General features: G+C 39.9%; 1 protein-coding gene across 1 annotated transcript in view; it reads right to left on the bottom strand.

Moving 5' to 3' along the window:
* Positions 1-2,285: 2,285 nt before the first annotated feature.
* Positions 2,286-14,133, bottom strand: part of LOC134965631 (nicotinamide N-methyltransferase-like) — a 55,505-nt gene continuing 43,657 nt past the window's right edge. Inside the window, exon 3 of the mRNA XM_063941970.1 lies at positions 2,286-2,706. Coding sequence (XP_063798040.1) covers positions 2,286-2,706 — 421 coding nt within the window. The remainder of the gene's footprint in view (positions 2,707-14,133) is intronic.

Raw genomic sequence — 14,133 nt, 5'->3', positions numbered from 1 at the left:
AGGGTTTTACTGTTGGCTTTAAGTCTTCATAGTAATTGACTATGGGCCTTTTTCAGACCTGATCGCTGTTGAGCGAATTCGCAAGCTGATTGTTGATCAACTGCGCATGCATAAGGACCATAATGTGCACACGTGAGGCCAAACTGCGAAATAAATCAATGTCTTATTTTATCACTAGGCGTACATAGGCTGACAGGAATTGGACATTTTGGGGTGGTAACTGCACGTTTTCTGGGAATGTCAGGAAAATCACAGGCGTGCCCAAGCATTTACAGGGTGGGTGTGTGATGTCAGCTCGGACCAATCAGTTTGTTTCTTTTGCATTGTGTGAGTAGGTCCTTCCCTACGCACAGACTGGAAAAAACATTTGATGGTGAGTGGGTTGCGAATGGATTTGCAGCTGACCGGCATTTGCTAAGCTTTTTGCATGGCGTATGCAGACTTGCGTGGGGCGGATTTTCACTCTGTCTGGGCGGCGACTATCCAATTGCAAACCTCTGCAAATTTGCAGAGGAGCGATCAGGTCTGAATTAGGCCCTATATTCCCAACTATATTTGGAAAGTGAGGGTAAATTTTCTAAGATGGGAGTTCTAATTGAGATGGGATGTTGCCCATAGCAACCAATCAGATTCAACTTCTCATTTATCTATTACCTTCTAGATGATAATACCTGGAATCTGATTGGTTGCTATGGGCAACATCCCATCTTAATTAGAAGTCCCATCTTAGTAAATTTACCCCTGAGAAGTTAATTAATGCTGCAGCTTTGATGTGTGCTTTAATGTCAGGCTGTGAAGTGTCACTTACTACAGACCTCCACAGTGGACCATTCAGCTGTCTGATTGCACTGAATGCTTCTGAGGATGTGTGTACTCAACTTCTCAATGTACTGCTTATCTCTAGAAGAGTAAATATCCATCCTTTAGAGGGGCAGAGAGTCACATCACTACACTCTAACCCTATCAGCCACCTCCGATCTGCTGAGTGACATTAACACTGCTTGCACTGCCTCTGGTCACTGGGAGCAGACACTCTGCACAGGGTAGATGAGCAGCACTCCCGCACACTGTCAGCCACCATCTCTCCTCAATATGACAACTCAATACCACCAACTGTCACACTAGGCAGCAACAGTCAGTCTCTCTCTAGAGCCACATATGACCGCCAACTGTCACACAAGCCAGCACAAGCTAGCCTCCCTTGGAGCTGCATGTGACCTCCAACTGTCACTCTAGCCAGCACGAGCCAGACTCTCATTGGAGCTGCATGTGACATCTTTGTAGTTAGTGTGCGGATGAGAGTTCCATTCACCATGCACTATCTCCGTAGTTCTAGTCCCACTTACACAAATGATGCTCTGGCTCCATTAAATGTATATAAAGGCAGTATTATAAAAATCAGGAAATGTTCTCACTAGGAGTAGGTATCACATTGGTTGGAGGTGCAACATCATATGCAAACTACCGATTATCTGTACTTTGCACATGCACAGGATCCATTCTGCTCATGCGCAAATGAAGCATGCAGTGAAGGTGGCTGCAGACTGTCAGTGATTGACAGTCTGCTGCCATCTCGGAGGTGGGTAGGGTTGGACAACGGCAATATTTGTGAAACTGAAGGCCAGGGACCTCCATCACAAGATGGACATTTCATGGTCTCTGCAATGGGCAGCTTGCACAGCAACATGGGTGCAGCAAGCTGCTTGATGATGAGTGAGTAATTAGATGGCTGAGTCCTAGAATGCATGTCAGTTCACTGCTGCAGCAGGAGGCATCTGCCTCCTACTACATTACTAAGCAGCGATACCACATCTGAATCAGGCGCACTGTGCCATATTATAGTGCCCTCTACTTCAAATTATACCACGTCACACTGCCCCAGTTCATATTATGCCACATTACAGTCCCTCCATACCATTGTAACATCCACTACACATGACTCTCACTGAAAATGTAATGTCACAGTTCAGGCTGGGCAATGGATCAGACCCAATTGCTTAGCAGACAAATCTGGGAAATTGGTATGCAACTTTATAACCTGTGTTCAGGCCCCCTACACCACTAGGACCTATTGAATATCCACCTTCATGACATTAACTATTCACCACCCAGGAATACCCAATATATTTTCCGTAAACTTCAACGTGCGTGTGTCAAAAATTGCTACTTCGACTCTGAACAAGCACTATCAGGATGCATGCAAGGTGCGATTTAGAAGCATACGCAGTAAAAATAAAACACTCAACTGCACCTGACACAGCAGACAACTCAGAATCAGGCCCTTATCACTCTCTGTGAGCTGTGATAAATATAATTGCATCATAGTCAGTTAAGTCACTCACTGTTGTTCTTTTGTGGACTGCACAGTGATCAATAACAAACCCTTCATCAGTGAGAACTTTTCTTGCAAAGTTCTCATCATATTTGAACACGTGTACCTTGTCCTGCCCAACCATCACATAAGTTGTATTTAAAAGCCCTATCAATATCAGGAATCCTTCAGGTTTTAGCAGCATCTCAAATTTCCTGAGATTCCTTATATAATCATCTTGGTCTTTGCTGATGAATTCCAACATCGCTGCACTGATGACACAGTCTGCTGGTGGGAGTACCTCCAGGTCTGTGAGATTCTCTTTGTCAATGTCACATTTCATGATGTTTGTTATTGCAGTCTTCAACGTTATGTCTTTGTCCTGACACTGGTCACTGAAATATACAAACACAATAAGGTTCATTTGGATCTAGGACTAGCCATGCCACTATATGCGAAATAAGATATTGTTTCATATGGAGATTCAAAAGGTGGGAAGGTTTCATTTAGGGAGGCTTTATTTGTTTTATTGAAGGGTTCCTCGAAGGCCATAGAGATTGGGAATTATTTTATACTGTACTTTCAATCATACACCCATTTTATATAGGAGTGGTGGGGAACAGGTGGCCATTGGGTACCTCTATCTGGACCACTCATCTTCTTAAAACTTTATTCCATTGCCTTACACACAGCTAGAATCAATTATAATACATAATAATACAGAACATGAACAGAGCATCAGATTTCTTCATCGCTTAACCTCTTTCATACAGTACATGTGGGTCTCAGAGCATTTGAGGCACTTTTGCGGTAGTGGGATAATTTAATGGTTTGTTTAGAAGGTTGCAGCTCTGAGGGAAATAGTAGCTCTGAGGGAAATAGTAGAGGGGGAGAGCATGTATCGTGGTTTGAAATATTGCTGTGGAAGAGATGGGGAATGTAGGATGGATAGGAATGGAGGAGAGGGGTTTGTAGAGGTGCGAGAGTGGAATAATGTTAACAGTTTGATGTTAATGAGACTAACAGGATATGAATGAGAAGGAGTCACAATGATTTCTTAGGTTGATCCCAAAGGGGGCTACCTTCAGTATACCCTCCAGATTGGTATACTCCCACTTTCATTTGTGGAACCTCACTTAGGGTAGGGTTTCAGGAAGTTCTTTAGGAACCCCTTTTGTATAAAATGTATAGTCCCAGAGTTTATGCTCCCCCTATAGATATTAATTGGGAGGAAGGTCTACAGTTGGTTAATCCTCATTAATTCATATGCATGTGTTCATAATAGTCATTCAGAAATTGTCTTAGAGTAAACTTTTGTTAGTCAATAGGATTCATAGGCCTTTCTATAATGTGTGCTGTACTGAAGAGCCTCTGGGTCCAGGAGTGGCCCACACCACACACTGCACCCATTTTTATTACTTACCTTCCCGGAGTCCAGGGTCAGGTGCTGCAGTTGCAGTGAAAATCATCACTAAAATGGCCACCGCACATGCGCATTAGTGATTTTTGGTTTCCATAACATTGCGGGCACAATTCTCCAGAGATCTGCGCATGCGCAGTAGACTCCAGCACAGCACCGCAGTCTACAGCGATGTACAGAGGAGGGGGCCCACCTGGAGGTGCACACGGGCCCCCTCCTCCGTTAAAATGTCCCTGATAGGGTGTTAGGTAGTATCACACTTTTGTTGCCAGTTCCTAGAGTACGCTGTTATACCATTTTTGCCTGTCTGCAGTGCTCATCTTATTGGGTGAGATATTAGTCACTCTCCCTTATCCTGTTGGTGGTCAGCTCGAACAACCATCTCATTGTACTAGTGTTCCAGAGTATTTAACCATGGAGACCAGATTATTTTCCTCCCGCAGCCCAAACTTTCTGGTTCCTGGTCACGTGGGTGGCCAGCAATCTTGTGGTCCATGGGATTTCCCCTTTCTAGCTGGAGAGTGTGAGGAGATGGCGCACAGCCAGGAAACATTGTGCTAAAATGGTGTGGACTCCAATGCATTTCGGCTCTGTGGCCTTTGTCAAGGATGTCCAAACAGTGAAGTGCTGTGCTTGATAAAGCTTATAGTGAGGCAGAGGGGCGGAAGATCCACCCTTGTTTCTCCTGATTGGATGAGTTGGTAACTCTAATCTGTCAATCAAGAGTGATAATAAAGCGTAACATCTATGTGTTGAACTTTTATTTTATTTTGTTTTGTTTTTTATGTTTGTTAGTTGACAGATATGTCAGAGGAGGATCATATGTGATCTGGGGTATGCCAGTGGGTTTAAGAAGGATATGAGAAGGGAAACATTTTGTTTGCTGATTCAGTAGACATATATGGGGTGTGAGAATTTTGTAGTGATGTTATAAAGAGGTGCAGAGAGGAAAAGAAAAAGGAAGCAAAAAAGAGGGGTACTGTCTAAAATGGTTTACTGTTGTAAAACTTTTTTTTACGTAATGGTGGTGTGCTTTTTAGATGGTTTACTGTTGTTGGAAAATGGTTTGTTATATATGGCGGTGTTCCCAGAAAAACAGTTTGTTATATAAGATAGTGGTGTATAACTTACAACATTTAGGTGCGTATCTTCTTAGGTGTGATTGGTCAGTGGTGCTAAATGAAATGAATTATTCTTTGTATAGATCGATTAATATTGCTCATAATAAATATTGCTTATTTGTATATAGTTGGCTGGATTACTTGATTAGTCATTATATTACTCATATTATGTATAGTTTGATTCAGTTGTACTGATTGCCAGCATCAAAATGTGTTCATGGATGTTTTTCATTATGTAAAGTAATAATGTCATCTTACTGAGTGGATAAAGTCTATGTTGTGTCCTTGGGGTGTTAGTGTTTTGAGGGTATAGATCCATTTTAACTCTTCTTTGTTTATTTTCTTTAGATAGTCTACTCCCCTCTAGTTTTGTGGTATCTGCCTGATTGCTACAAATGACAGTGAGGATGGGTCCTGTTGGTGCATTTCCTTATAGTGCAGGCAAGTGCTATGTTGTACGCAACCTATTCTGATGTTTCTAAAATGCTCTGTGATCCTGATTTTTAGTGGCCTGATTGTTCTCCCTACATATTGTGTACTGCAGGGTCATGAGCTCACGTATGTCACACCAATAGTCACAGACATTTCTTCCCACACCACAGGACAAAGTTTGATGTTAAAACCTTGTCCTGTGGTGTGGGAAGTAATGTCTGTGAATATTGTTCTATCCATTACTTTGGTAGTTGTACAGCCTTTACATGCTCCATAGTGGTGAAATCCTTGTGCTTTCTTAGTGTTATCTATTGTGGCTTGGATGTATTTTGTGCTGGTATGTTATTCCCTACAAATTGTATCTTCAATTCTGGGGGGTAATATTCCTGACAAGGTATAACCCTGCAGAAATACAGATGGAGCCATGCTCCATCGTCCCTATCGAGTCCACGACCGCCTGGGTGCGCACACCCATGACGGTCAGAGACTCTCTGAATGGGAGCATCTCTGTGCACTCCCGGCGTGACTAGGTGGACGGATCACGTAGTCATGCTAGGAGTGCTCGCTTGCAATGGAGCCACCTCAGATGATCGTGGCTCCATCTATATGTGCCAGTGTTTGTTGATTATTTGTTTGATCTTGCCTATGAAATTGTTATATTGGGTCTCAAAGTATATTTCATTGTTTTGAGTGATTTGAGTGCTTTTGGTGTCAGGTTTCTTTTTGTTTGTGAGTAGTTGGCCCCTATCTGCTATTTTTAATTTTCGAACACTTGATGTAGTGTGAGTATCATATTTCTTCTCTTCCTTGTTGTTCATCGTTTTCTAATGTGGTGCAGTTGTGCCTGATTCTAGCAAATTAACTGAGAGGTACGCTATTCAGCCATTTAGGGTGGTGGCTGCTGGTGGATAGGATGTATCTATTCACATCTACCTACTTGGGAAAAGTCCTAGTTGTGATTTTATTGTCCTTTTTGTGTATGTCAAGATCTAGGAGCTCTACTCTCTCTTTGCTATATTTGGTGGTGAATTTTAGGGTTGAATGAATTGAATTCATGTATGTAATGAAACTCTGTAGTTCTTGTTTTTTCCCCTTCCAAATGTACCAGATATTGCCAATATACCTTTTCCATGGGGCCAGATTCGCTCCTAAGCCATGCCCCTGCCAGATGTTGTCTTCCTCCCACTTACTCATGAACAGGTTGGCATAGCTTGGGGCCATGCTGGTCCCCATGGCTGTGTCTGTTTGTTGTAGATAGTATTGGTTGTCGAACCAGGTGCAGTTGTGTTCAAGTATGAATTGTATCGTAATTAGGATGAATAGTGTCTGTGTTGGCTATATTGTCTCATCTTGTTCTAAGACGTATATGGCACTCTCTATCCCCTTTGTGTGTTTGATGACTGTGTACAGGGAGGTGACTTTGCTCATCACAAACCACATGTTTCTCTCTCATTCTATGTTTTTTTAGGGCCTGTATCAAATGTGTTGTGTCCCTTAGTCAAGACATCTGTGAACTGACGTGTTCCTAAAGGTATTGGTCAATATATCTGGATAAGTTGGAGGTTAATGAATCGTTACCAGAGATGATTGGCCTACCTCTTGGGTTCTGTACAGATGGAGCCATGCTCATTGATGGAGCTGCCTCATAGGCGGGGGCAAGCAACATGCCTAGGTGCACCTGCGCCTCAGGGACGTGCGGTGAGCTAAATTGCTCAGGTGGCACTAGCTGGCAATAGAGCCAGATTTACACACAATATATGAGTCAAAGTGTACATCTGGGCATTATACACAGGTACAGCAGTATAAACTCCTGAAAACTTTGGTGAGTTTTGATCAGAGATGAGCGGAAAAGATAGGCAGGCGAGGCACTGCCTCACCTGCCATAGACTTTTTACTCCAGAGTTTTGGCTATAAAAATTATTAGAATAATGCAAAGGAGATATTTCTAACATATTCTTTGTATTTTTCATATACTTTATACAGTCAAAACTCTGGCACAAATGTAAGTATGAAAGGAAAGGCTCTGCCTCACCTGCCTCACCCCACCGCACGTCACTGCTGCACCTTTACCCAGCTGCCGAGCATACACAGACGCTACCATTCAAAGTGAATGGGGTGCGTGCACATCTACGGCGCACGCGCGTTCCATTCGTTCCCAGCAGTGTGCCAAGTGGGGCACACTTAGTCGCAGACAGCCACGATTAACGTGGCTCCATCTGTATGTCTTTGTGGACCTTCAGAAGATAATAGAATACGGGTATGACACGGTGTAGAGGATTTAGGTAATCATACTTTTTTTGAGGATTCCTAATGAGAGACCCTGTTACAGGAGTGTTAGCAGTTCATCTTTGTTTTGTACTGTGTGGTGCTCCTTTCAGTGCTATATATGTATAACTGTCTCCCAGGGGTCTTTTTGATTCTGAAATGAATTTTTATTTGTCTAATATGACTATACCCCCACCCTTATCATCCAGTTTGAATATGATGTTTTCTATTTTCTCTTAATTCCAATAATGCCTCTCTCTCTCTGATTATGATGATTAGTGTGTTTGGTCTCCATGTTCTCTAAATTCCTGGTTACTAAGTGTTTGAAATTGTTGATATGTCCTTTTACATGGAGGAGGTAGAAAGTAGATGGAGGATTCATTTCTGTGTGTCTGAAATTGTCTGTTTGTTGTTTGGGTAAGAATTGTATTTTGTTATTTGAAGGATTGTATATCCAGATATGTTTTGAACTTGTTGAGCGTGTGTGTAGGGGAAAATTTAAACCACTTCTAGAGTACTGCTATATGTGTGTCTTTTAGTTCGGTGGTAATGAGGTTGAAGATGCTGTTTTGTTGTTGTGGTTCTCCTGTGCTGAGACTTGTTTTGTTTTTGTTTGCCTCCCCAGTAACCTCTTCTTCTGTTTCTACTAGTTTTCTTTTGTTTGATTGTGTTTTGATGGGTTGAGTTTGGCAGGATATAATCCCATGTGTTTGTCCTATCTGTTTCTATTTGTACTTTGTTTGGGCTGATACTGACTCTTGCTGTCATTGATTCTGTTCGTGTGTGTGTGTGTGTGTGTGTGTGTGTGTGTGTGTGTGTGTGTTTCAATTTGATTGCCTCTCATGGATGTCACATAGCCTTTTTCTAGTAACTGTCTTACTGTATCTTCATATTCTAGTATATCTATCCTGTGTATTGAAAATTATGAATATGGTTCTATCTTCTCCCTTCTTCAGTCGTTGTGGCAGAAACACTGTCCTTGGTTTAGAGTTCCACCTGTCCTGTTAAATTGTGAAAATTCAACAAGACAAATTTCCATTGACTGTGGAATGAAAAGTTGAGGAGTGTGTGTATGTGATGGTGGATATGTAATAAGGAAAAAAGAGCAGTAGATAGTGTAGAGGGAAAAGTAGAGAATGGAAAAATGAGGTATATGTAGCGGTACCTATGGATGTTGGGTACTTTGGTTTATATAGATGGTGCTGGACTCTGTCTCATGGTTGATAGTGTGTGGAGATTGATGCAGCTATATTTGGGGTTGTCCGTATGCCCCCAGGTTATAGTTTTTAACTATGTTTTCCTCTTTTAAGTGTGTGCAACGGGCAGCCAATATATTATGCCCGTAATAAGAAGTATCTAGAATGCAGAATCCTTTCAAAAATGGCTGCCAGGCTTCCCCAGACTCTTTAAAGACTGTCCGCCCATGTGATCTCCTCTGAACTGGCCACCATGGCAACACTGAATGGAGGAAATGGGAATTGACATAACCATAAGTGTGGCTGCATTCCACCTGCACTACACAGGATGCCAAACCCAGAAGTTACCCTCCAGACTCCACACATGCATAGTTTAAAAACCCAGACACCGGCATTGAGGCAGAAGTAGCAACCTCCGCAAGCAGGACACAAAGTCTATTATCAACTTCTGTGACTTTTTATGCTATTTATATATATATTTAACAGCTTCTCCAGGAGTTTTACTTACTAGTGGTTTCCTTTATCTATCTAACATTGCGTCAACTTATTTTTTATTGTCCCTAATACACATGTTTTACAAACAGGAAGTGAGGTCATCAATCACTTCCTAATTAAGGTAGGTATAAGTAAGAGCCCTGTCCCCCTCCTATATTACCCCTTGATGAAGTCCAGAGGACAAAACGCATTGGGCATTTTCTGAATATACCTCACTGTGAAAGATAAGCATCTACTACCTAATTTTGTTTGTTTTTTATATTTCTTTTATGCATTGTTTCTTTTTCTAGTTTGTATTTTATTGAAAGTTAACAAGTCAAGCGCATATTCATAAAGAAAAGATGGCAGATCTACCTCAAACAATGAGACATTGGATCACATACAATTTAGGACATAAAATGTGAAGCGGCTACCCTCCTATAAGTCACAGAAATAAACATTAATGAGAATTGTACTTACAAAGAGATTTTGTGTTTTGTTATTTTTAAAGAGAAACATAGACTAATGTAAGTAACTCTAGCTAGGGACGTATCCATAAAACAATTTGATTAATAAAGAATTTGGCACCGAGCAGTCACATGTTTATATATATATATATATATATATATATATATATGCCTAAACTTTAAATGTAATAAAACAAATAATAGCACTGTTACATCAAACAATCAATGCATACCAGAGACCATGGGTCAGCGATCCATCCATAGGGTATCCATCCATCAAGCAATAGGTATGGGAAGGGGTAAAAGGTAAAAGTTTTCATAAAGAGATAGGGTTGTTGTTATCTAGAAGTTGATAAGAGTACCAAGTAGTGGATTCAATGCAGCTCTGAATCACTAGTTTGGTTTGGGAGTGCAGGGTCTGTATATATTTATCTCAGCATTGAAAGAGAGCAGGGTTAAAGACTCCAACCAATCCATAGTAAACAGGATATGAAGCCTAAAAGTTGCCAAAGCAACAGTAGTTTCTAAATCATAGATCCACTGCTGCAGCACATCCTTCTTGCCCACCACTGATAAAAGAACAATGAGTTTCTTGTCAGTCTTGGGAATTTCAGGTTGATCAGCCAAATAGCTGAAAAGTGCTCAACATACTATGCATCAGAATGGTATACCTAGAGCCATGGTGACATAATGGCATATATCATTCCAGAACTATTGAACATGATGACAGCCCCAGAAGCAATGTAGAATGTCTGATTCATCATGTAAACATTTTAGTGTATCCCATCCCCTCAGAGATACCTAACAAACAGTGTTTTTTTAGGTGATAAGTGTGCCCTATGAAAAAATGTATAGGTAATCTCCTGATTTAAACTTTTTAAAATAAGTTTTAAGTTTAGTTGGAAGGTTTTTAAATGTATCTTAGGGGAGAGACAAGGAATCTGAGATGTCCATTTGGTAAGTTCCGGGAGTTCAGTTTCCAGATCAAGTTTGGAATGTATACGTGCGTAAATAATAGAAGTAGAAAATATTTTAGTGCACAGAAGGGAATCTAGAGGATTGTTAATATCTTTGTCTTGTAGTCTAGAAAGAACATATTGTAAATAATGAGACGCTTGAAGATAAGCGAACCTGTGTTGGGCCCGAAGGAAAGACGTGGAGTATCCTCCATAGCCGATTGCTGAGAAGGAGAATGGTCCATAATATAAACCTATGCCTGTGAACAGAATCAATGACAATAAAAAATTTACATTAAGACATGGCCTCTCCTTGTCCCAGTGAGCAAGGAGAGAGTAACCTATAATAGAGTGCGGCCCAGAACAAAGGATGGCAGATAAAACACAAGCAAATGGTTGAACAGGTAACAAAAATAACAAAGAAAAAGTACAAAGATAACATAGTGCATGTACAGTATGTATGGTATGCTTAATGTAATCACAGTGTGTCCCACATTAATATATGTAGAGACAAATGGCATTAAAACAAGGAAAGTCAAATACCAGGATGAGAATAATGAGCTGCGGTTGGATCTTCACAAAAGAGTGTCTTCACATCATCAAAAAACCCATAGACAAGATGGGTATAACAGGGAAAACTTTAACTTAGACTTAAATAGTTGCTTACAGATTAGAGCAAACTCTCTAAGTTCAGTAGCAACATGGACATGGATGCCAAAAAGATGTTCTTCTGATCAGGTCCAACTCTGTGCTCTTTTGATAGCTAACGGTATCCCTTTCAAGTCCCAGGCTAGTTGTTCCAGAAACCAGTTTAGGTGGAGATCAAGCAGTTCATGGATCTTTACCAACTCCGGGAAGCACACCACCTGTAGGTTTTTTTTTCTCCTACTGCTGTTTTATAAATCATCGAGTTTATCAGTAAGACTGGCGATGTCTTTGCACTGGTCCATTTCACAAAAAGAGGACACATTTAGTAAAAAAAATTAAATTTCTTCAATATGCATTTCCTGGTTCCCACAAATTAAGTAATAGATGGAGCAACAATAATTAAAAAACATTAACTAGACAAATTTTGAAGCGCCTGTGCCTTTAAGATTAATATTTTAATCCACACCTCAAATGGAAACAAGCAAACTGTTTTATAAAATATGGAATCGTGAGCCCACGTTCGCCTCAAGACAGGGGCTGTGTATACCCCTAATTAAAATAGAACAAACAGAGACCAAAAAAATAGTGGCGCTCATGGGGTCAAAATTCAAAGGAAGTGTATGCAATCAGCTGATGATTTAAAATAATGAATCATTTAAGTAGAAAGAAAAAAAATCCATAAAACATAAAATAATTAAATATACTGATATCAGTAAAAAAGGTGTGTGTATGTATATATATATATATATATATATATATAATATATGCTAAAACAAATCAGGAGAGCGCACTGGTAAATGTAAAAGCATTAAAGAAGAAGAAATATCCACAAACATTGCAGTTTAAAATTCCAAGCTCAGTGAAGTTCAAAAACAACCGTCACCGTTGTGCCCAGTCGTGCTGAATCTCTCTCGCCGGCTCTGGACCCGGCAGGTGACATCACAACGTTCACAGCAGGTAGCCACGCCCAACGCGTTTTGACTAATCACAGTCTTTGTCTGGGGATGTGGTTAATGTACATAGGCAGGATGTAATATACCCATTCCAATTTAAATAACGGTTTTTCATTGGTTACACTGATTAGTAACACATTTAGACTTGGTAAGATTGTAACAACATAAAAACACACCAAAAATCAATACATACCAAAAACCAAACCAATACATATAAAAACTTTTTCGCAAGAGGTGTCTATCCCGTTCGATCCACGTAGTTTATTTCATCTTATTTTGTTTTATTAAAAAGCTTGGAGTACCCTTTGTGACTCGATTTAATAAAGGTGGGGGGAGATCAAGAAGATCTTAAATAAACATTGGGGCATATTATGCTTTGATCCTCTTCTGAAGGATGTTATTTCACAACATCTTAGGATCATATACAAGAAGTCATGCTCATTGAAAGATCGTTTAGCCCCTAGTAATATGAAAACAATTAGAGGACATGAAAGTGAAAATAAATTAGAAGGATTTTATGCCTGTTATAAATGTAAAATGTGTCAGTTTGTAAATAGAGATAATAAACAATTTTTTTACTCACGCAATGAAAGGTCTTGGAAAATTAAGGGCAAATGAATTTGCTTTAGCACTCATGTTGTATATATGCTAGAGTGTAATTGTGGGAAACTTTACATTGGAAAGACTAAACGTACTTTAAAATTACGTATATTAGAGCACACACAAAATATATTGCCCAAGGTTGAAATTCACAGTGTCCCTTGACACTTTGCGGAATGTACAAAATCCAGTTTAAAGGGATTTTCCTTTAAGGCAATAGAAAAAGTGTGTATGGATGAGAGAGGGGGGTATTTGTTAAAAAAAACTATCCCGAAGAGAGACATACTGGATCTATACTTTAAATACATTTGTACCATTTGGTCTCAAAGAGGGTTGTGATATAGTACCCTTTTTTGCAATGTTATTGTGGAGGTCGGGACTCCTTTGGGGATCTACGAGCGGCAGTGGCTAAGTCCCGATGAATGGATCTCGGAGAGGGGCCGCGGCTGGCACACTGTTATTTTACAGCACTAAAATCTCTTCTTTAGATTAAAAAGGTAAAGAACCTTAAAATGAGCTTGTTTTTAAAAAAAAAAAAACACTTTTTATGATACTCTTCTTTAGGAAGAGAAAGATATAAGAACTTCAACTTTTGGGAGTAATTAGAATGGTGTCCGTGGTAACATTGGATATATAAGCCTCTGTATTTAATAGAGAATTGGTTCTACGCATAGGATTTTTAATATGACCATTTGTTATAAATGTATATGTTGTGTTTAATGTGATGTTTGTAAAGGTAAAATATGATATTGTAAAGTGAAAGTTGTTAATCCCGCTCTCTGCTCTCATATGGATAGATAGAGATCATTGATTTGATTAGTATACAGCTGTCTAAGATACATGGGAGATAGGAGTTTAAATATCTGAATAAATTTGGCTTTTTAATAAAACAAATAAGATGAAATAAACTATGTGGATCGAACGGGATAGACACCTCTTGCTAAAAAGTTTTTATATGTATTGGTTTTTGGTGTGTTTTTATGTTGTTACAATGTTACCAAGTGTAAATGTGTTACTAATCAGTGTAACCAACGAATAACCGTTATTTAAATTGGAAAGGGTATATTACATCCTGCCTATGTACATCAACCACATCCCCTGACGAAGACTGTGATTGGTCGAAACGCGTTGGGCGTGGCTAACTGCTGTGGACGTTGTGACGTCACACGCTGGGTCCAGAGCCGGCGAGAGAGATTCAGCTTGACTGGGCACAACGGTGATGGTTTTTGACCTTCACTGAGCTTGGAATTTTAAACTGCAATGTATGTGGATATTACTTCTTCTTTATAA

This window comes from Pseudophryne corroboree, chromosome 10 (genome assembly GCF_028390025.1).
Source record: "Pseudophryne corroboree isolate aPseCor3 chromosome 10, aPseCor3.hap2, whole genome shotgun sequence".
NCBI lineage: Eukaryota > Metazoa > Chordata > Amphibia > Anura > Myobatrachidae > Pseudophryne > Pseudophryne corroboree.
The sequence above is the reverse complement of the archived record's forward strand: the minus strand, read 5'-3'. Positions and strand labels throughout refer to the sequence as shown.